This window comes from Tinamus guttatus, unplaced genomic scaffold (genome assembly GCF_059628265.1).
Source record: "Tinamus guttatus ecotype Peru unplaced genomic scaffold, ASM5962826v1 Tinamus_guttatus_pri_ptg000710l, whole genome shotgun sequence".
NCBI classification, from domain to species: domain Eukaryota; kingdom Metazoa; phylum Chordata; class Aves; order Tinamiformes; family Tinamidae; genus Tinamus; species Tinamus guttatus.
This window is the reverse complement of record NW_028289244.1, coordinates 1-20,156: the sequence shown is the minus strand read 5'-3', so window position 1 is coordinate 20,156 and position 20,156 is coordinate 1. Positions and strand designations below refer to the sequence as shown.

The window sequence follows — 20,156 nt, the reverse complement described above, 5'->3', positions numbered from 1 at the left end:
ATGAATTCCGAAAGGCCTGCTAGGTTTTAGTCTATAGGTGTTTGGGGCTTTCAGCTATATATAGATAAAGTCAGTGAGGTCACTTTCCAGTTAGAGTTGACAAATTCCATTGACAAGTGATTGCAAAGTTAATATGTATTATATAATAGTAAGATGGAGCAGTGGAGTTGATTAGTGATACCTAGTAGTCTCAAGCTGTAAAAAGTAAGTCTGCTTTCTCTTAATTCACACGTTTCAAGTTAGCTATATGTTTGGAAATGAACTTGGCAGAGGAAACAAGTTTTTTGGGTATTTGCAAAGTCTTATCTGCGCTGCAGTATCTCCAATTTCAGTGATCCCGCAGATGGCGTTATTTATACTGACCCAGTTTTAAGACATGCTGTAACTTCCTTAACAAAACGAATTTTCACATTCATTTTCAAGTCCGTGACATGAAAATCCCCAACAAATTTAGACAGCCACTGTTTGAGTTGATGCTTTTCTGCTATAATTTATACTTTTTTTATAAAACTAACTTTGCATTCTTTCATTAAAATCATTAGTAAAGCACTTTAAAATTCTGTCTTCTCACAAACTTTTTAAAAATAAATTGGCAATATTTTTAATGTTTGCCAAACTAGATTTCTAATGAAGAAAATCAGAAATTATCTGATTATAAAAACAGGGGTTTAATTTCACTTTGTACTAGAACATTTCCCACCCTGGGTGATGGAATTGAAATAATTTAGCAGGGGGAAATATGTGTGTTTCCAAGTGTTTAAGCTGGACTAATACAGAGAAAAAATTGACACTTTCCTTCCACCTCCTAAAATGAAGTTTGGGGGAACATGCTCCCTCTGCCCACTGCTGCCTAATTTCCTACTGAATTTTTATCTAACTGAAGAGGATGAGCTGCTTCCCCTCCGTGGCCTCTCTGTGTTGTTCCTGACAGAGCTGGAGAGCAGAGCAGTGCATGATGCTGCCTTTTTGAGGGCTCATTTTGCCCATTTGGAGCATTTGCAGCTCGTGGCGCTCTGAGTACTGAGAAATGAAGAAAATGTTGCTGCCACTGACCTAGAGCAGCTTTGTGTACTTCTGTTTGCAGCTTCGTTGCTTGCTTTTATTTTTTCCTTTCTGTCGCCTCTAGCCCTTCCCTGAAGACTGTCATTGCCTCAACTTTTTTCCCTGGGTTGAACTTGCCTTTCACCCACCCCTCCTTGCTAGGCTGGCTAAATCTGTCCTTCCGCCCTTACGGCTGCTTTCTCAGTGCAGCAGCACACTGAAGACAGCCGAGTCTGCTAGTTTCAGTTTGCTGCTGCTCTAATGGATCTGTCTGAGCAAATGCTGTCAGTGGAAGACAGCCCCGCTCGCAGGGACTTCTCCTGTGGTACTGCCCTAGGGGAGGGCTGAGGTCCCTATTGAATGAACTTAAACCCCTGAGCCTTCATTTAAATATTTTCCTTTTTTTTTTTTTTTTTTTTCTCCTTTTTTTGGTCTCAGTAAATACTGAACAACTAAACAGCTGGTTTAATGTAGGCAGAAACTATTGCAGCAGCTTAAAAATAGCTTTACATTTGATTTGGCATATGATGTTGGAGCAAAAGCTGTGTTTTCTTGCCGGTGAGCTTTCTCTGTGCCAGCTGGAAGTGGCACTCCAAATTGTAGCAGGAAATCTGTGCCTCCCGACTCCCAGTGGTAGCTGACATACAATGGCAGCTTTCCAACATGCTTGCTTATCCATTTTGCAGGTGTAGCAATGATGCAAATAGTCAGCTGCCCGTATGTAAAGACAGTCGCTACCACCAAGACCGGTAATTTTCAAAACCATCTTAGTTCGTTTTGTCTGTAAGTTGGCATGGTAGTGAATGTTGTTGTTTCTTTTATTTATTTTTTATTTGCTTCCCCAAATGAATGACTCTATATACTTTATTTTCAAAACCAGTATAAATGCAAATATCGTATTTTGCCAGGAAATAACTTCCCAAATTAACTGTTAGTGTTAGCTTCTATAATACAGAAGAATCCAGTACAGTTTTCTGTAATCACTGAGTTCTGTAGTAATTGTGAACCTCCTCATGCCCATACTTCTTAGTTATGATTTTCTTGTGCGTGGATTTTTGTTTTTCCTTCTTCCTCATGTAGTGACACGACTGTTATGGCATGTTGGTGTGTGTGTATGTGTGTTGTAGTATTAATTTTCATTTTTAAAATTGTACATTTAAAAAAAGGCATTTAATGAAATTATTTTATTACAATGCATATTGTCTACTTTTTTTACTTAAAAAGGTAGAGTTTTTGATGTAAATGTTAAAAGCTGAAAATTGTGATCTTGTGATGCTAGTTCTATTTATTGGAAAGCCATTTTTTTTGTAGAAGTTATCATTCAGGATATGTTCAGTATATCCATTTTGTGGGGATGTTTAGGGAAATAATTATGTAGCATTCTAGCTTTTTTATTGTTTGATATTTATTTGCTCTTTCGCTTTAGGGCATGAAACAGAATGTGTTTTTTTGCAGTCAGTGTTCACTACTAAACAAAAACATGACACAATCTGAAATAATTTCGTTTCCTATCAATTTTATCCAAGGATCTGGAAAAAAAGTCTATCTCTATATATCTATCTATCTATCTCCAGGATTTAAGATTTTTGAGGGGAATTTGCTGTATATTATGTTGTGAGGCAATGTTTCAAGCCTTTTTTTTTTTTTTTAAGAGAGAACATTAAGATTTTTTTTTTAATGTCAGTGTAAATAAACAGTGGAATAGATTGTTTTTACAATAATTACTTACTATGGAGAACTAATAAAGATTTCTTTTTTAATATAGCACTTAAAATCTTGAAGTGTTAAAAAAATCTAAAAACTAACAAGCTTTGTGCTGTGCAGAATTACACACTACTCCTAAATTAAAAGCCATCTAATTTACGTGGTAATACAGGCACTACTAATTCTAAAACACAAGAAGGATATCCAGTAACAGTGAATTCCTTTCCAATTTAGTTTTAGAACCAAACTTTGTATAAATGGATGGTGTAGAAGCTAAGGCGCTGGAGTGGTGGGTTCCTGTGTGCTTCCTCGGCACTTACTGGAGCTGTGTCCGTCTGTCTGTGTCTCGTTTGTTTGTCTCTCCAGGAGTCTTGCCAGGGATGGCCCCCCCCATCGTTCCTATGATCCATCCTCAGGTTGCTATTGCTGCTTCCCCTGCCACGCTGGCTGGAGCAACAGCAGTCTCTGAGTGGACAGAGTACAAAACAGCAGATGGAAAGACTTATTATTATAACAATCGGACTTTGGAGTCCACGTGGGAAAAACCCCAAGAACTGAAAGAAAAAGGTGCAGTGGTTTTTTATTTTGTTTATTTGTTTTTTAGTACATCTCTATATACTGAGTAGAATTACTTCAACGAATAAGTGGTTTGTTTGAAAATGTGGACCGTTATTATTCTAATGCTCTTTATTCCTTAAGCATATTTTGATATCCTGATTATAAGTATCAATTTGAGTGGATGATGAGTCTGAAAGCTATAGTTTCTTTTTTTTTCTCCACTATATAAGTGTATATAAGTGATTCTAGAGTTTCTTCCAAAACCTGTCACACTTAAATGCAGTGTTTCCTGTCCAGTAGAAAGTAAATACCTATACTCACATGCTTGAGAGGCTCTCAATTGCAGAAGGATAGAAAGTGGGTAAAAAATACAATTTGTTTTAAAACCTCTGTAAACCAAGAAAGAATGAAGACATTTGAAATCCTGAAGTTTAGAGCTTGAAAAGTGAAGTGTATAACAGTCCTGGAATGCCAGAAATGGTGAATTGACATCTGCCCCCCACCCAGTTTATGTTCTGCCATTTGTTTACTTGAATCCACATTATATCCATGGGTGTTTCTACTTTAAAAGGAAATCAATGGGGCAAAATCCTGAGTTTTATTCTGTTCATTTGGAAAACAAATTCGGTCAGACCCAAATGGTTCTTTCTTTCATTGCCTCCTAAATTTTTCAGCAATTACAGGAAATCTTACTTTCGACCTATTCAAAACCGTGTATTCAGTGAGCTATTTAAAATGATATGTTCCTATCTTTAAAATAATTCCGAATGGAATAAAAGGATTTATTTTTGTTGAAGTGAGAGCCTCTAAGATAGGAAGTACCAATTTTGCTGAGTAAAGGAGTATTTTTTATGTTATATGGTGTTTTTTGTTTTTTTTTTAATGGGCTCAGAGCAGTCCTCAGTTTATTTTTCTCTGATTTTTTGTCAACAAGGTTTGAAAACTGAAAGCGATTTTCAATTTTGCACCCAAATAATCTCTAGAAAGCACTTAGGAGTTTTGGAATCCTTACAGAAATGTAACCCTATACTTACACTTTTTGCATTGCTTGAATTCATTCAGTTCTTCTCATTTTTTTTTCTTACCTCTTGGTTCCGGATTTTAAACACTTTAGCTTAATCTAGAAACAATCAAAGAACAGTTTTCTAATCATTCATCTCAGACTTTTAGTCACACATTGGCTTCCAAAAGAGGTGTCAATTCAATTTAATCCATAAGTACTAACAAGTGTTATTTATAAAAGAAATTTTAAAGTCAAAGGACATTTCTGACCCCGTGATGTGGGAAAGTTGCTGTCAATGGTACATACCTCATAAAGCAGCTGGCAACATAGCTGAAGCATTCTAGTTATCTTTTCTTCCCTTTTTCCATATATATTGAATATGTTTCCAGTTGAGCATCAGTGTTGTATGATGTATTTAAAAAGAAAAATTATTTTTAATTTGCTTGCCAAAATCTAAGGATTTCTTATTGAAACTTAGAGTTTTATGACTTTTATTTTAATATTTAAAGGTTAATGTTGTTAACCTAGGTGTTTTGTCAGCTATTTCTCTTGATGCTTTATCAAACTCTGACTGGCTGCCTTACAAGGTTTCTATCTCCAAACTGAATAATCTTACTGCAGGAGATAATCTGATTTTTATAAACAGACACTATAAAGACAAGAAGGGTGGAAAGCAGTGGAAAAAAAGTTGCTCTTGTGCTGTTGCGCTTGTAAAATCATGATGATTAAAAACAACTCTGATACAATTCAGTAATTATTTGTAGTATTTCAGGCCTAATACTAAGGAAAATTATTTTTTTATATAGAAAAAATGGAAGAGAAGATTAAAGACCCAATTAAAGAACCTACGGAGGAGCCTTTACCAATGGAGACAGAAGAAGAAGAGCCAAAAGAAGAACCTATAAAAGAACTTATAAAGGAGGTAAAAGACCTTGCAACCAAATAGTCAGTATCGCCATTTTGAGTCCTACATCCTACAGGTGTGGATGCATCTGTAGCCCAGGCATATTGACAGGAGACCATGGTTAGTAATTTGAGTTCTTAAATTCCTGGGGTGATTTTGAAAGCCTTCCTTTTTTGGTCCCATAGCTTTTATATATTTTTATTATTTTTTTTTGAATTTAAGAAAAAAATCCTCTTTAAAAGAAAAACGTGGAACGTGTAAGTTAAGTTACAGAATTCATTAGAACATTGAAGAATAGTTAGCTACTTACATAAATGAAATGTTCCCTCACTAACCTTAACATGTTCTAAGAGATTATACTTGTCCTGAATGTTTGAAATACTAAATGAATTTTCTAAAATGTATTTGTTTTGAACAATCTTGAAACAAAGCTTACACTTTATGTGGTACAGCTGGTAAATTTAGTTCGCTAGGAATACACATCCTAGAAAATAGCTACAGTGTTACAGCACATTTTTGGGCTCTTAAATAGTTTTCTTTCTTTACTGCAATGTTTTTTTTTCTAATAATTTATTTTTGTCATGCTGAGAAAGCATAGTTCTTAAAGATGATAAAAGTGTTTGAATGAAAATATTTTTTTAATGCTGTTTTCTGTGAACTTCAATTAGATTAGCAAGCAAAAATGCAGCATTCATTTGCTAGGTCTTTTTACTACCACTATTGGTTTTTCTTTTGTTATCTTGCTTGCTTTTTGTGTAACAAAGGTTATTGTATACCTTTCACTATTTCATACTCCATATCTCATTTCAAGTAAATGAATTTTTAGAATAAGAAAAAAAATCTTTGAAAAACTACACTATTATCACTGCATGTAGGCCTTGATTCAAGGATTTATGCAGATCTAGGAAGGTACAGGAAATAACGTTCTGTTGAAGTTAAAATTAAGCAAACACTTGGAGATTTTCTGAATTGAGCTTTTAAATAGAAATTATCATCTCTGATGAAATCCCAGTGCCACTCTTTCAAGTGTGATTAAAGTATGTTTTAGAGCTACTTATTAGCATTGTTTCAAATTACGCTTGCTTGTTTAAAGCAAATTTCTCACTTTACTATAAACTAAAAATTGGCCATTTGTTATTGTCTGGATCCTGGAACTTGTTTCCTTTCCTTGAGGAACCGAAGGAGGAAGAAATGACTGAAGAAGAAAAAGCAGCTCAGAAAGCCAAACCTGTGGCAACCACTCCTATTCCAGGAACCCCATGGTAGGTTCCAGTTTTCCTCAGGGCCTGACAAATTGAAACATAATCCCATATTGCTACATAGCAAGTCTTTGTACAGTTAGAAAAAGTGATTGTGTGTGCATATCCCGTTCTTGTTAACTACTTTCTCAAATACATTATTTTGGGAGTCCTTCAGCCGATGCTACTAGTGCTGCACTAGCACTTGTAATGGTGAGTGATTTGTGTTGGGTCGTCTCCTGCAATCCCACACTAGTTGCAGTAATATGAGATGTGTTGTCAGACTGATTGTGTGTCCCAGCCTCTTTTCTCTGCTGTTAGTTTCTCCTGATCTGATATGACACACTGTCCAAGAAAAATCTTGAACTACTTCTGTCTTTAAACCTTGGAAAGGAATAGGTCCATAATCTTTTCCCTGCCTGTTGAGGGCTCTCAACTCCTACACAGCCCCTGGTGATGGAGGTCTTGGAAAACGTTACCTTGTCTGTAATCTTTGAGTGCCCAGGTGACCACGATAAAGGTCTTGGGGGCAGAGAGGGTGTCAGATTTGGTTTGTTTTCTTTTCATTGATCCAGTTTAATGATGACATTTTGGGAGGATTGAAGAGATCAGCTACACTTCATCCCAAAATCTAATTCAGCTAAATCAAATATTTTTTTTTTAGAGAAGAATTTTATCACAATTTTTTTTTTGTCTTATTCTTACTGACTTCAGTCTTTGCATGTGGTAACAGGTATAGAAAAGGAGTATAGACAAAACAAAATGATTTCCTGTCTGCCTGTTAAATTTTTAGGTGCGTGGTGTGGACTGGTGATGAGCGTGTCTTCTTCTACAACCCTACCACTCGTCTCTCTATGTGGGACCGACCAGATGACCTAATTGGAAGAGCTGATGTGGACAAAATTATTCAAGAACCTCCTCACAAAAAAGGAATGGAAGAAGGAAAAAAATTTAGTAAGAATGATCTATTGGCTTCTTAAATAAATCAGAATGTAATTTATCATCTATTTTGTGTTGATTTCTACAATTAGTAACATTTTAAAAATGCGACAAAACTGTGAGTCAGTATTGAAAGTATACATAGATTTGGAGTTTGGCTTGGCTACATGAGGAAAGCTGGTGACAATGCAGATTTACAGACTGCTTAGGAAAAACAGGGTTAGAACAATATAGATACTAGTAAGTTTAATGAAAAATATGCTCTTGGAAATGTCAGCTGGGTTAAAAAAACAAAACAAAACAAAAAAAGATTTTACTGAAAAGAAAAAGAGGCTGTTTGCTTTATGAGCAAGAGCAATTATGTTTTAGGGCCAGAAAGGATCTAATCACAAGATATGAATGGGTACTTACAGAAGAGGATTTAATTTACAGAACATCTACTGGAATACAGTTTCAAATGATCTTTATTTTTGTCAGTTGTTCTTATAAGAGTCTGTTCGGGATGAGGCCTTTTTCTGGCATGATCTCTAATAAATGATCCTAGGATGACATCTGGGCTTGTTCACTGGAGGAGAGCAAAGCCTAACTAGGTAATTGGAAGATTCTTATTTGCTTCATTAGGACATTTAGGCTAACAGAGCTTTTTCTTTGAAATAAGAGGACAGTGTCATTTTAAACACAAGTTCACTATTCCTGCCACCAAATCCTAGTAGTATTTTTCTGAAAGTGACTGAAGAACATGTGCTATCCTTCATCAGAATGCATTAATACTATAAGCTGTCTATCCTCTGCTTGGCAGATGTAAGTTACAAACTTGTCATAAAGCTATAATCTGAAATACTAAATCTGAAATCTGTTTACAGTTAGAGAAGAGCATGAATCTGCAGAAGATGCAAATGAAGATGAGCCTATTAAAATTAAAAAGCGCAAGTAAGTTTTGGGATTTCTTTTGTTTTGTTTTCCAATGCTAGGTGGTCTGTGCAAACTGAATTTTCCTTGAAGCAATGCCTCTACTGTTGCGCTCAGCAGGGTAATAACATGAATGAGATAGCAAACACACTTTTCACTTTTCTGCTATTTTACATGAGCAGATGAAATATTGTGTATTCCTTTGAGAGGATTGAAAATACTATGTAGTAGAAATAGCATCATTTTTTGAAATCAGAATCAAAATCAGAAATCAAAATAAGTAGCAGAAGTTGTGTGTTCATCTCAAGGAATTTTTTTCAGTGTGGGTTACCTTACAATTTTTCCTTATGATGCTTATTGTTTGTTCAGTTCTGACAACAAAAATATTGTTAGCAAAAAGCCCAACCATCTAGATTTTTGTATCAATTATTCTGTAAAAGGCTTGAGTTTATTCTGTTATAAAGAATTGTGCATCTTGTTTAGTTCTTTTGGCATATGTTACCTATTGAAAGTGACACACATCACTTCATCGTAAGTCGCTTGAACCAACTCCTTTAAAAAGTAGATTTACTATTTTGTTAGATCTTTGTGTCTTCAGGTGTGATTGTCAACTTAGTTGCACTTAGGACTCCAGGAGATTGTGTTTGAGGCTGAGCATGTTTACTGTTAGTAAATGTGCATTAACAAACAAGGCACTTCTTTCAGAAATGCTTTTATAGAAAAAGTATATTGTGTTCTGGCATTTCGTGCTGTGGTGGTTGCTCTCAATTTGAGCTAACTTCTTAGTCATGGCCTTTTTAGAGGGCCTCATGGTTTTAAGTAGGAAGTAAGACAAGTGAGTGCAAGTAATGTATAAACCATTGTATATCTGACAAGATATCTGAATAAAAACAGAATCCTTGGTTGTCTTTGATTCATATGTTGGCACTGAAGTTATTAAGAATACTTTTAATAGCTGTTTAGCTGTTTCACTTTGAAACTGTTTCTGTGCAAGAAACTTTCCATGACTTGTAAGCCCTCGCTTCTGGATTAATCTAGTACATCCATTCTGTTCTGATGTAGTTCAATTTCTAACCTGCAGGGTAGACGCTTGGCTTCTCAAGTTATATAATGTTTTTTTTTTTTTTTTTCCAGGAAAGATGATAACAAAGATATTGATTCGGAGAAGGAGGCTGCTATGGAGGCTGAAATTAAAGCTGCTCGAGAGAGAGCCATTGTCCCTCTGGAGGCTCGGATGAAACAGTTCAAGGACATGCTTCTAGAAAGAGGGGTCAGAGACAGAAGTGTGTGTGTGTGTGTGTGCGCGCGCGTGCATGTGAGAGGTTCAGGTAAAAGTCTAGTTCTTGGCTATTTGGAACCCACACTACTGTATGCAAGGGAAACAATCTCACCCTTCGTCTAATTACTGAATTAATTTTGTAACAAAATCTCATATTTCATAAAAAGTTGCAATTATAGCATAAATTTGATTTCTAAATAGTTGAAATTAAACAGTATCAAGACAATTTTTTAAAACTTTTTTTTCTTTTTTAATTAATATCTAGTTGGAAGCTGTAGTTGAAAATAAATTGGAACTGGACACATTAACTAATGTCTTTGAAAATGCTGTGATGTGAGAGAAGCAGCAAGCTCCACTGTAGTCCCTACATTCTTATGGGAATATTCTTAAATGGGAGAGTGTTTTTAGTTAGCTATATTTAAAGTCTGCTTGATACGTGCTTTGAATTGGGCTATTAGATTACGCGTCTATATAGTAACTGTGAAAAATTACAGTGGTTCCAGCTACTTGTACAGCTCTTATTTTGGTTCCAAATTAACTGAATTTTAACAGAGCTAGTTTTAATAGAGCTAGTTTAAGACAAATTTGAACACGTTTCAATCCAGAGATTTGTTTCATAGTGGAATTTTTTAAGTTCGGAACATTTGGAAAAGGCACAGAGCAGGTATGGGATATAAGAACACAGAATTTCAAGTCTATCTTCTGATGTAGTGATTTTAAAATGTCACACAGTGGTAGTGATTTTAATGAGAGTCATTAGGTGTGTGTTACTATTCAGAGTTTTTCAGAGCCAATTAGTGTTACAGCTTGGTATGCCAGCTTCCCACTGCTCATCATCTATTAGTGATACAACCTTAAAGACTAAGTTTGTCTTCTTTTTCATCAGATTAAATGTCCTGCACATTTAAAGCAAGACTGCATTACTTCTGTATATTTAAGAAAACTTAATTGTTGGTCATAAATCTGACTACTTTTTTTAATTAAAGGTCTCTGCTTTTTCAACATGGGAGAAAGAGCTACACAAGATAGTCTTTGATCCTCGTTACTTACTTCTCAATCCGAAAGAAAGAAAACAGGTAAAAGAAGTCAAATTAGCTTCCCTTCTAAACAAAGCTACTACGGGCTTTACCAAAAACCTCAGTCCAGTACTTTTTCCTGTTGATCTTCTTAAGTGATGGGTGTCGCAAAGGATTTTTATTGTGATTAGGGTTTGTCCGGAAATGGAAAAACCCAACAAGAAAAGAAATAAGTCGGTCAGTTTTATTTTCATTTTTTCTGGCTGTTATAAGATCTGATCATAGTGAGGATTATATGTGTGCAGAGAGATTGCAAAAACTTACTGAAATGGGGAGGATCACCTCTATCCTGAAAATATTAATGTAATAAATAATCTATTTTTTCTTAAAGAAGAGGAATGAATGCTCCTCTCTTTTTAAAAAACATAATTATTAAGCAATTTCTTTTTCATTGTTAAGCAAATTCTTACTCTAGAAATCTTTTTTGTCATATTGCTGTAGCGAAACAGGGAATTTCAGGCATATAAGGAAGTATCTGCTTTCATTAACATATGACACCTAAAAATGCTAACACGATGTCAATGTGTATAAATAAATAATTCTTTACAAGCCTCAGATTACAGGCGTAGTCTCTTAGTTATGGTATGCCACAACCAAGGTATGTTCAGGAGAATGGAGAAATTTGTGTATTGAAATATAAGGAGTTCCCCAATTGTGCTTCCTACCCTGTCTGTGTCTGTGGTGGGAGAAAAGGAAATAGGAGAAAAAGAAATAAATAGGATTTTTCTTTCCTCTTTCTTAGAGCTTATGTGGCTTCAGGTTTGTATTTTTATATCAAAGTGAGTGGTGTTTCTGTAGGTGTTTGATCAGTATGTGAAAACCAGAGCAGAAGAGGAGCGCAAAGAGAAGAAAAACAAAATAATGCAGGCCAAGGAGGATTTCAAGAAAATGATGGAAGAAGCAAAGATTAATCCAAGGTAGGAGCTTCTTTCTCATTCATATACATTGACTTTATTACAACAAGGTCTATTGGATGGTATTAGGTAGATTAAGTAGTTGTTACCTCTTTCAGAATTGCCACAGAAGAGAGAAAAAGTGATCAGATATCATTAAAATCTCCCTTTTCCCTGTTTCTACTTCCCTAAACCATCAAATAATAGAACTTGATATCTGCATTGTGAGAAAAGTCTCATGTGCCACTGTAGGATTCTTTAATAATCCTGTTATCTCGTTTCTCCTTAAGAATATTTCTAGTCTGTGAGAAATATGGGGGGGAAGGAGGAAAGGGGGAAGAAAGAAGGGTCCTTTGTAACAAAACATCAGTTTTGGGGCTGAGGGTGCGTTTTCCTGGTTAAAGAGTATGTTAATAACAATGTTGCAGAACGTTCTGGTTGCTTCGATATGCAAATTATTACATGCCTTTGACATCCAGGTGTACATGCAGTGATAACAGCATAGTGATGACAGTAAGTTTATTAATATTTTAAATCTTATTGCTAGAATTGTTTGTTTCACAGCTTTCTTGTATGCGGTCGTGAAGTGCGTTCTGTGTTACGAGAGGAGCTCTAAAGCGTTCTTTTTCAGCATCTTTTGTCTTACCATGTCTGAATTATTTCATGGTGAAATAACAGTTCCTTTCATTTGTTTCAGCTTAAATTTTCAGCGGTTTAGTTGGAAATTTGGTGGAATTCATTATTCTGCTAACCTTTAAATGACTTTGAATCTGTTTAATAAGTTTGTTTAATACACTTGTCTGCTTGTTTGAAGAGATTAGACTTTTCGAGGGTAGTAATTCTGACATATAGTTTAAGAAGAATGGAGGCGTGGAGGTGTTTTAAGAAAAAACAAATCACTGATGAGTTTAACACATTCAGAGGCTAACACTGACTGTTCTGCTGTCTTGCAAGCTGAGGAAACCAAAGGTATCTTCAGTGTGTTATATTGGGACTAATTATTATCAAAATAATGGGGGGAAGAGGTGGGGAGACAAATTCTAGTTGAAAGACTCTCTTGTCTAATCCTATCATATGTCTTCTGGTTTCAGTGTTTGTCTAAAGATATTGACGTGTTTCTGTGAGTGTCAGACTACTATTTCTAAAATCATCTATCCCAGTCCAACATGCTCAAGAGTTCGTGTTCCACTTTGCTTAAACAGCTCTTGTTCCTCATGGAGCTGTCCATTCACTTTCTGATCTTTTCAAATAAGCTACCCAATTCTCTTCTTGTTTCAATTTACCCTACAGCAACAGGAGGCTCGATTTTCCAAGTCTGTTTCCATGCTGTGATGAAAACACTCATGTGATTACAACTGTGTCTCTATTCTTTGGGCTGGATTTGCATCAGAGATTGGACAAAGCACAATAGTGGGGAGGGTGAGGGGGGTGTTTTTGGTTTTTGAGGTAAGTGGCAGATCTGTATCTTTTGCATAACTGAGGTTGGAATCTTGTCCAGAAGGTGAGAGGATCTGTCAGGAAAATGCTATAGATATAATAGGTTCAAAGCCTAATGCTGCTGCTTCTGCACATAGTGTTTGAAATATTTTAACTCTTTGTGTTTTAAGATTAGGCAATGCAGTGTTCACTGCAGGAGAAAGTTGTATTCAGCCAGTGTTCTATCTTTGCTAACACCAAAAAGTTGTTTTTTCTTTGTGCACTGTTAGCATGGTTTGGCTGCAAGAGAATGCCTATAAAATTTCAGATTTCACAGCTGTGAAATGAATACCTGAACAGACTGGTGGCTGAACTTCTGGCCCACAAGAAAACTTCTCTACACAGTTGCATTTGTTCATTGCTGCTTCTTGGTTGTATGATAATCTTTTATCCTAAACCAGCGCATTCTGCAGATAGCTATGAAAAAAAACTGTCTCTAGCAATACTTCCTCTATGTCTGCCTCAACCTGACTCTTCCTTAGTTCCTTGATTGAGCATTTCTATACTGAAAACACAGGGTGGATTTCTTGTTGTTGTTGGGGTTTTTTTGTTTGTTTTTTTGTTTTTCTTCCCCTTGTTCTCTGACACGTATTCCAGCAGAAGCAATGATGATTCTCTGCTGAACCTGCTTCCAAGCAAAAACAGCTCTGCCAAATTAGTTCACTTGCCATTTTGTTGCAGAACTACTTTTAGTGAATTTGCAGCCAAGCATGCTAAAGACTCGAGATTCAAGGCAATTGAAAAGATGAAAGATCGAGAGGCCTTGTTTAATGAGTTTATCACAGCGGCAAGAAAGAAGGAAAAAGAAGATTCGAAGACCAGGGGTGAGAAGGTAAGGTGATTTTAAGTTCCTGCAGTGTGAATGGTGTGAGCTGGAGTGAAGTGGGACAAAGCCAGTGCTTCGTTTCCATATGCCTTTCCTTTCCGTAAATGTTTTGCAATGTAAATACTTCACAGCTCTTTATTTGTTTTTTCTAAACTAATGCTTTTAATTTTGCAGGTATGCTGGACGGCTATCAAACTGTATAGAATTGAAGTTACTTAAACTTGTGATACTGAGTTTACTTAAGTAATCGATTTTAATATAGCCTTTATAAGCAAGCAAGGTTACATTCTTAATTGGGAAGATAACTGTTTTTTGTTTGTTTTTTTTGAAAAAAGTGATGATATCTTGAAGCATTAAAAGGAAAATGGTACTTGTCCTGTGTGGCTGGAAAACTTGGAACTGACCATTACCTCTCTGTTCTCTCAATGGAGGCAGTGAAACCTCCAAATTCTCTGCTGGCTACTCCATTTAAATTTCAAACAGCTTCCATTGCTTTTCTTTCCACCTAAAAGCTAGCACTTTAGTGACTTTTTAATCTTTCAGTAAACATATCCCATTTATATACTGCTGCTTATTAGAATTAAAGGTCAGCTATTAAAGATTAATGAATTTGAAATGTCATTTGACTGCATTGTCAATAGCAAGCTTTCACCACTGGCAAGCAGACTGCTATGGAGGGGGCATCAAATAATGTTACTATCAAAGTATGCAGCCATTTACTTAAACATCCCTGTGTGTTGTGCGAATGCAATCATTTTTGACATTTTTAAAGTCTGCAATATTTATTCTATAGTAAAAATATAGTGTAAATTTCACTTACCAAGAATCCTTCCAGACGAGAGATGCTGAGTAGCATGCTAGATTTGGGAGCAACTTGGTTCTGGAGTGAATTCTGCACAATTGTTCTTGAGATCTGTGCTCTGTTCTTCTAACTGGATTCTGCATTCTCAGTTTTGTTTGTTTTTTTAATTTTGGTTTATTGCTGGTAGTTACAATAGATGATTGTGCTTTACGGAGAATTGGTTTGCTTGAAAACTAACTAGATTTTTACATGCTGTTAGGATTACAGATATGGATTTAAAAGCATTCTTGCAGAGTAAATATAGTCTAGTTGAATGTAAATGCTTGTTTGATATTGCATGATTTTTCTAAAGTTGAAAAATTAAGAAAAAATGTTTGTTTGCTTTTAAAATAATGTTTTTTTTTCTCCCAAAGCCTTTTGTAACCATTTTATGTATTCTGTTTTATAACAAGTGGATAGACATTACAGTTATGTGCTGTGCGGCCTGTCAATCAGTTCAGTCTGACAGCTGTCAATCACTGACACGCAAATATTATGGGATTCCCTAGTGAGGAAAGAATTGGTATCTCTGTGTGGTGACTTTAGCCTCCCGCAGTTCCGGTACTTTACATTTTTTTAGTTTTTTTCCTTGTGAAGTGATGAGAGTTGTACCTACAATGTGTTAACTGAAAAAAAAAATCTAAATACTTCTGAAATATTTTCAGTCTTATTTTCTTTTGCTTTAAAATTATTTAAAACTTAAAAAAAAAGATAAGGCATTTAACTTGAAGCTTTCTCAGTCTGTTTTAAAAATCTAAAATCTTTGCTTAAGGAGGATCAACTTTACAGAAATCTTTAATGTAAGGGTTTTCATGCATTAATCTTGCTTCATTTACACATGACTTCCTGGATGGTGATGGAGCAGCTGGCTTTTCACCTGGTTGCTTTTATTCATTTGGATGTTTTAGGGAGCAAGCAGAGTTCCCTACCTGTCACTGGGAGGAGAGCACAGTATGTGTTGATTGATGCTGCGGCTAGCAGGGAACCGGCTACAAGCCGGTAGCTGACACAGTCACTCACACACTTACCCAAAACGTGGCATTGTGCCGTGTTTTCCGAGTGAACAAAAGCAGCATACGGGGACAAATCCCAACTTCATGTAGTTTTACTACAATTTTTAATTGCAAACACATTTTGTAACCCACTTTGCTGGTTACTGTCATCTATCCTGTGGCAAGACTTCTTTATAATAAAGAAACTTATGTATTATTTTACTTAGTCAGGATACTTGTCATGTTTTTAGCATATACTAAGCTAGTAACATCATAAAACTGTAATCTTAAAAGATTATCCCTTGGCAAGCTATTTTTGATTGTTTTTTTGGTGTTCTCCCATAGTTTTTATTGGAGATGCTAACTGTAATACTTGTGTTATGCGCAGCGTGGTTGAAAGACCCTTTCAGCTGAAGTTGAACCCACGCTGTAAGAGTGTGAAGGGTCTGGAAGTGGTGTTCGTGTGACGTCAAGGCAGTCACTAGTAGAAGGGCAGATGGCCCCGTGGTGCCCCTGGCAGGGGGACGCTCGCGGCTCCTGAGGGGCCGGCAGCGCTGCTGGCACTGCTGGGAAACACCTTCCTGCACGTTGTATTCTTCCCTGAGGGATTTGGGGTTCAGCTGCAGCTAGGGTTGAAGTATGTCCAGCAGTGTCGTGCCTCATGCACATTTTTAAATCTTTTTTTTTCCATGAAATTTATTTTAAAAGACATCTTGCATATGCACATGTGATTTGCACAGTTTGCGTGTGTACAAGTCTGCTTCTGTTTAAACTTTGAGATGCCCTTACTTTATAGACTTCTGTAGTAACATCTGGGAATTATTTGATTTAAATCAAATATTATAATGCCATGGCTTAGAAAGCTTCACATTTCTGATACTGCATGCATGTTTTAAGATATTTTGAAGCAACATTCTTAATCTTAAAATGAGTAAATGGTTTGCTTAGCATTTGTTTTCTTTATTTAAATAAAAGTGTTAGTGCTGTAGTACAGAGTGACTTCTCCACTGATACGGTTACTTTCTAGTCTCTCTTTACTATCTTAATCTTTCTGAGATAGTAAAGAAAAAGGTCTTTAAAGCCTTTTGCAGTTGTGTTTTAAATATTGAAAGGGCTAGAATTATCAGTGGTTAAGCCTGCAGAATGTTGATTCTAATCTTTGCTTCATTCTTAATGAGCTGTAACCAAACACGTGGTTTTTAGAGACGCAGGGTGTGACAGTTTGCTGGGAAGCCAGAGTTGGATGGACGTGTCCATCTGTTCTCTTCCTTTAGGAACCTCTGTGCATTAGAGCTGGATTGGGTTTGGATGTTTTGGTTTTGGTTTGTTTTTTTAACAGATGAGATGAATAGCAAAACTGGCTGCTAAGCAGTCCCCACTAAGTTCTGCTGCCAGCCTGCTGCGAGGAAGGACCTTGATCCTTGGATCGGGGGGCTTGGGATGCTGTGGAGGCAGCGTGCTCAGCCGTGCCCTTGGTGTCCCCAGGGCCACTGCTGGGTTCCAGCCCCCGGCAAGGGAGGCTGCCTGGCCCCTGGCTGCACGGAGGTGCAACCCGAGTGCCAAACCAGACCTACGCAGCAGGAAGTGCTGGAAACAGAAAGGAAAACTGTAGGACACAAGGTGCTCCCAACAGCAAGGGAGATAACTACCCCAGAGAGAGAGATGCAGTAATGGCACAGTAACTGCTTTGCAGATGCCGAATCTGGGAATTTGGATGAAAATGTCATGATGCTAATTTGAGCTCAAGATCAAAAGCTAGTATAGTTGATCCTCTGCCAGCCCTGTACAGTGCTGCCGTTGTGGGGGGTGTTGGCATGCCATTTGCCACTTTAAAAAGTAGACTAAAAATTTCACTGAACCTTTCCTGTATTTACGTATCCATTTAAATGTGATTATTTAATTACTGTATGTGGATATCTCCTTATTGGTTAGAGCCATCTTCTCAAGGCCTGGCTATTTATTGGCAGACCTGAGTATTTACCTCTGTTTGTTGCATACTCAGAGAATTAATCCGTAAAATTCTCGATCTGTTTAAAATTGTATAGCTGTTGTGAAATTATATAATATAGAATCATTAACTTGTTGCTTTGATATATAAAAGCTCAAAAAAGAAGCTTAAATTAAAGTAAAATAAACTATACTGATGAAGCATTCTGTAAAAAAAAAAAAAAAAAAAAAGCTCATCTCAGATTTAGCAGATCTTCCTAATGTCTCTGCTTTAGCAAAATTGTCCCAAAGAACAACTGAGTCTTAGACATGCCTATCTCTGAATTCAGAGTTCTAGGATATGTTTTTCTAAGTTGTAATGGTATGTAGTAATATAATTTCCCTCTGTTGGAGGTAAGTTGACTTTTATTTCCTAAAAGTAAACCGCTAGATAGTGAAACCTTTCTCAAGTACTGTTGTTTGTCTCCTGTTGTGTATGTGAAATAGATCAAAATGGACTTCTTTGAACTCCTGGCTAATCACCACCTGGACAGTCAGTCTCGCTGGAGCAAAGTGAAGGACAAAGTAGAGACTGACCCTCGTTACAAAGCAGTGGACAGCTCTTCACAAAGGGAAGACCTTTTCAAACAGTATATTGAAAAAATAGCGAAGGTATGTGTGTGACACTTGGAAATACTACGTTGCACCTTCTGTTGTTTACATCTGCTAATGTACTAACTAACTAGAAGGTAAATGAATAGTGCTCCAGCTCTTTACTGAAGAGAATACCATTCCACACCTATTTATAGATAGATGTGTTGCTGAATGAAAGCTTAATACTTGTGCTATCCCTTGTACTGCTACTGCTGCTGCAGATGTTTGTGGCACACGTGTGCCCATGTATATGTAGGTGTATATGTAGGAGGATTTATCTAGCAAAGCAAGAGAGGTAGGGACCGTTTTATAGCGATTAGCTGGAAAACTTGGGAAAGTACAGACACCAAACTGATTGCCTCCAAGCAGAATGGACATTGCTTTGTTTTGTTGTTCCTTCTGGCGCAAGCTCTTATTGCTGCCTTCCTCTCCCAGTGAATTAATGGTTGAAGTTAAAACTAGGCACCTAAATACTGTAGTAACAGCACTGCCGAATTATTTAGTTTAGTCATTGCACACATGGAATATGCTCCCAGGAATGATTACTCTGTGATCAGCACTGTGACCGAAATTCCCTTTTCCCAGTGTAAGCCCTAAGTGTAAACCCTATCATACTTCTAATACTTTAACACAGCTGTTAAAGCAGGGTGATTTATTTTATCTATATATCTCAAACCACTTTGTAAAGTGGCTGGACTCAAGAGTATTTTGTTCCAAAATGCCCTTAGTGTGATAATGCAGGGTAATATTTTATTTTAATCCTTTAATTTACTAACTGTCCAATGAAAACATGAAAGATGTCATCTTGTTGTTTTTATTGAGAAAATGTTATGTTCTTGTATTTTAGAATTTAGATTCTGAAAAAGAAAAGGAGCTAGAAAGACAAGCTCGCATTGAGGCAAGTTTGCGTGAACGAGAAAGGGAGGTTCAGAAAGCTCGTTCTGAACAAACCAAGGAAATTGATAGAGAACGTGAGCAGCACAAACGGGAAGAAGCTATCCAAAATTTCAAAGCGCTTCTATCTGACATGGTAAGACATGAACAGCTTTCACCTCCTATGAACTTTTCAGTATGTTTTTTAATTGTCGGCTGTATAGGAGCTTTTCAGCATTTGTAGTTAAGTACCTGTTGAAGAAATTGTATCTTTTTTGTCATTGTGAGTTTCCCTGTGATTGAAAGAAAATGCTTTGTTTTCAGGGTCGGTATTCTGCAATGCTGCTACAGAATATCACTAGTTATGGTAGTGGTTTGGTGGGTTTGTTTTTTTGGGTCCGTTGCAAATTGTGCTGAGCGCTAGGAATTACTTCACTAGTTTAAGCTTTTTCCTTCTTCATTGTGCTCCAGACACAATGTCTTCATCTGCCTCTTTCTGTATTCTGTTTACTCTGTTCCACTAGTTGAGCTAACCTGTGAGACAGCAGTTGCTGTGTGGTGAATGTCCTATTAAGAGGGCTGGATTAGCAAAATAAGTTTCATTTGCTTATATTGGACCCTTGCCTCCTGGTGCATGTTCCAAGGGGTCAGTCCCAGGTATCAGCACTGAAGTCTTTTGTCTGTACAGGGGCAGGATATAAATGGTTTGTCACTGGTCTCACGGATAGCTAGGAACAGAGGGGTGCTCATTGCTTTAAAACGAAGCTCCCACTGGCTCTTTGTAAATCATTATCCCAAGGGAGGCCTTTCCAGAGGCGGTTAGTATGGTGTGTTATGCATAGCAGAGGAGGGTGCTGGATGTCTTTTTTTGAAAGGGAGAAAGCAAATAACCAGGTCAGTGGGGTATCTCTGTCTGCATTTGAGCAGAGGTAAAGTAATTCTGTCTGCCAATGCTTGTTTAGTAATTTTAGGAAAGCTGCCATAGTCTGTTTGCTTTCTTTCTTTTTTAATTAACATAAAAAGT

The 20,156-nt window shown here is 36.7% G+C and overlaps 1 protein-coding gene and 1 long non-coding RNA gene across 2 annotated transcripts in view; one reads left to right on the top strand and one right to left on the bottom strand.

The window, feature by feature from the left end:
• The window catches only part of TCERG1 (transcription elongation regulator 1), a 29,643-nt gene extending 9,963 nt beyond the window's left edge, over positions 1-19,680 (top strand). Inside the window, exons 6-18 of the mRNA XM_088536898.1 lie at positions 1,728-1,790; positions 3,112-3,312; positions 5,113-5,228; positions 6,384-6,472; positions 7,242-7,402; positions 8,251-8,317; positions 9,431-9,566; positions 10,562-10,651; positions 11,450-11,568; positions 13,702-13,852; positions 18,113-18,277; positions 19,107-19,289; positions 19,657-19,680. Coding sequence (XP_088393024.1) covers positions 1,728-1,790; positions 3,112-3,312; positions 5,113-5,228; positions 6,384-6,472; positions 7,242-7,402; positions 8,251-8,317; positions 9,431-9,566; positions 10,562-10,651; positions 11,450-11,568; positions 13,702-13,852; positions 18,113-18,277; positions 19,107-19,289; positions 19,657-19,665 — 1,550 coding nt within the window. The 3' untranslated portion in view covers positions 19,666-19,680. The remainder of the gene's footprint in view (positions 1-1,727; positions 1,791-3,111; positions 3,313-5,112; positions 5,229-6,383; positions 6,473-7,241; positions 7,403-8,250; positions 8,318-9,430; positions 9,567-10,561; positions 10,652-11,449; positions 11,569-13,701; positions 13,853-18,112; positions 18,278-19,106; positions 19,290-19,656) is intronic.
• Positions 7,032-7,226, bottom strand: LOC148591763 (uncharacterized). The gene is made up of 2 exons (XR_015914030.1): positions 7,129-7,226; positions 7,032-7,079 (listed from the first exon to the last, which is right to left on the bottom strand). It is a non-coding gene; the product is annotated as an uncharacterized LOC148591763 (long non-coding RNA).
• Positions 19,681-20,156: the final 476 nt, after the last annotated feature.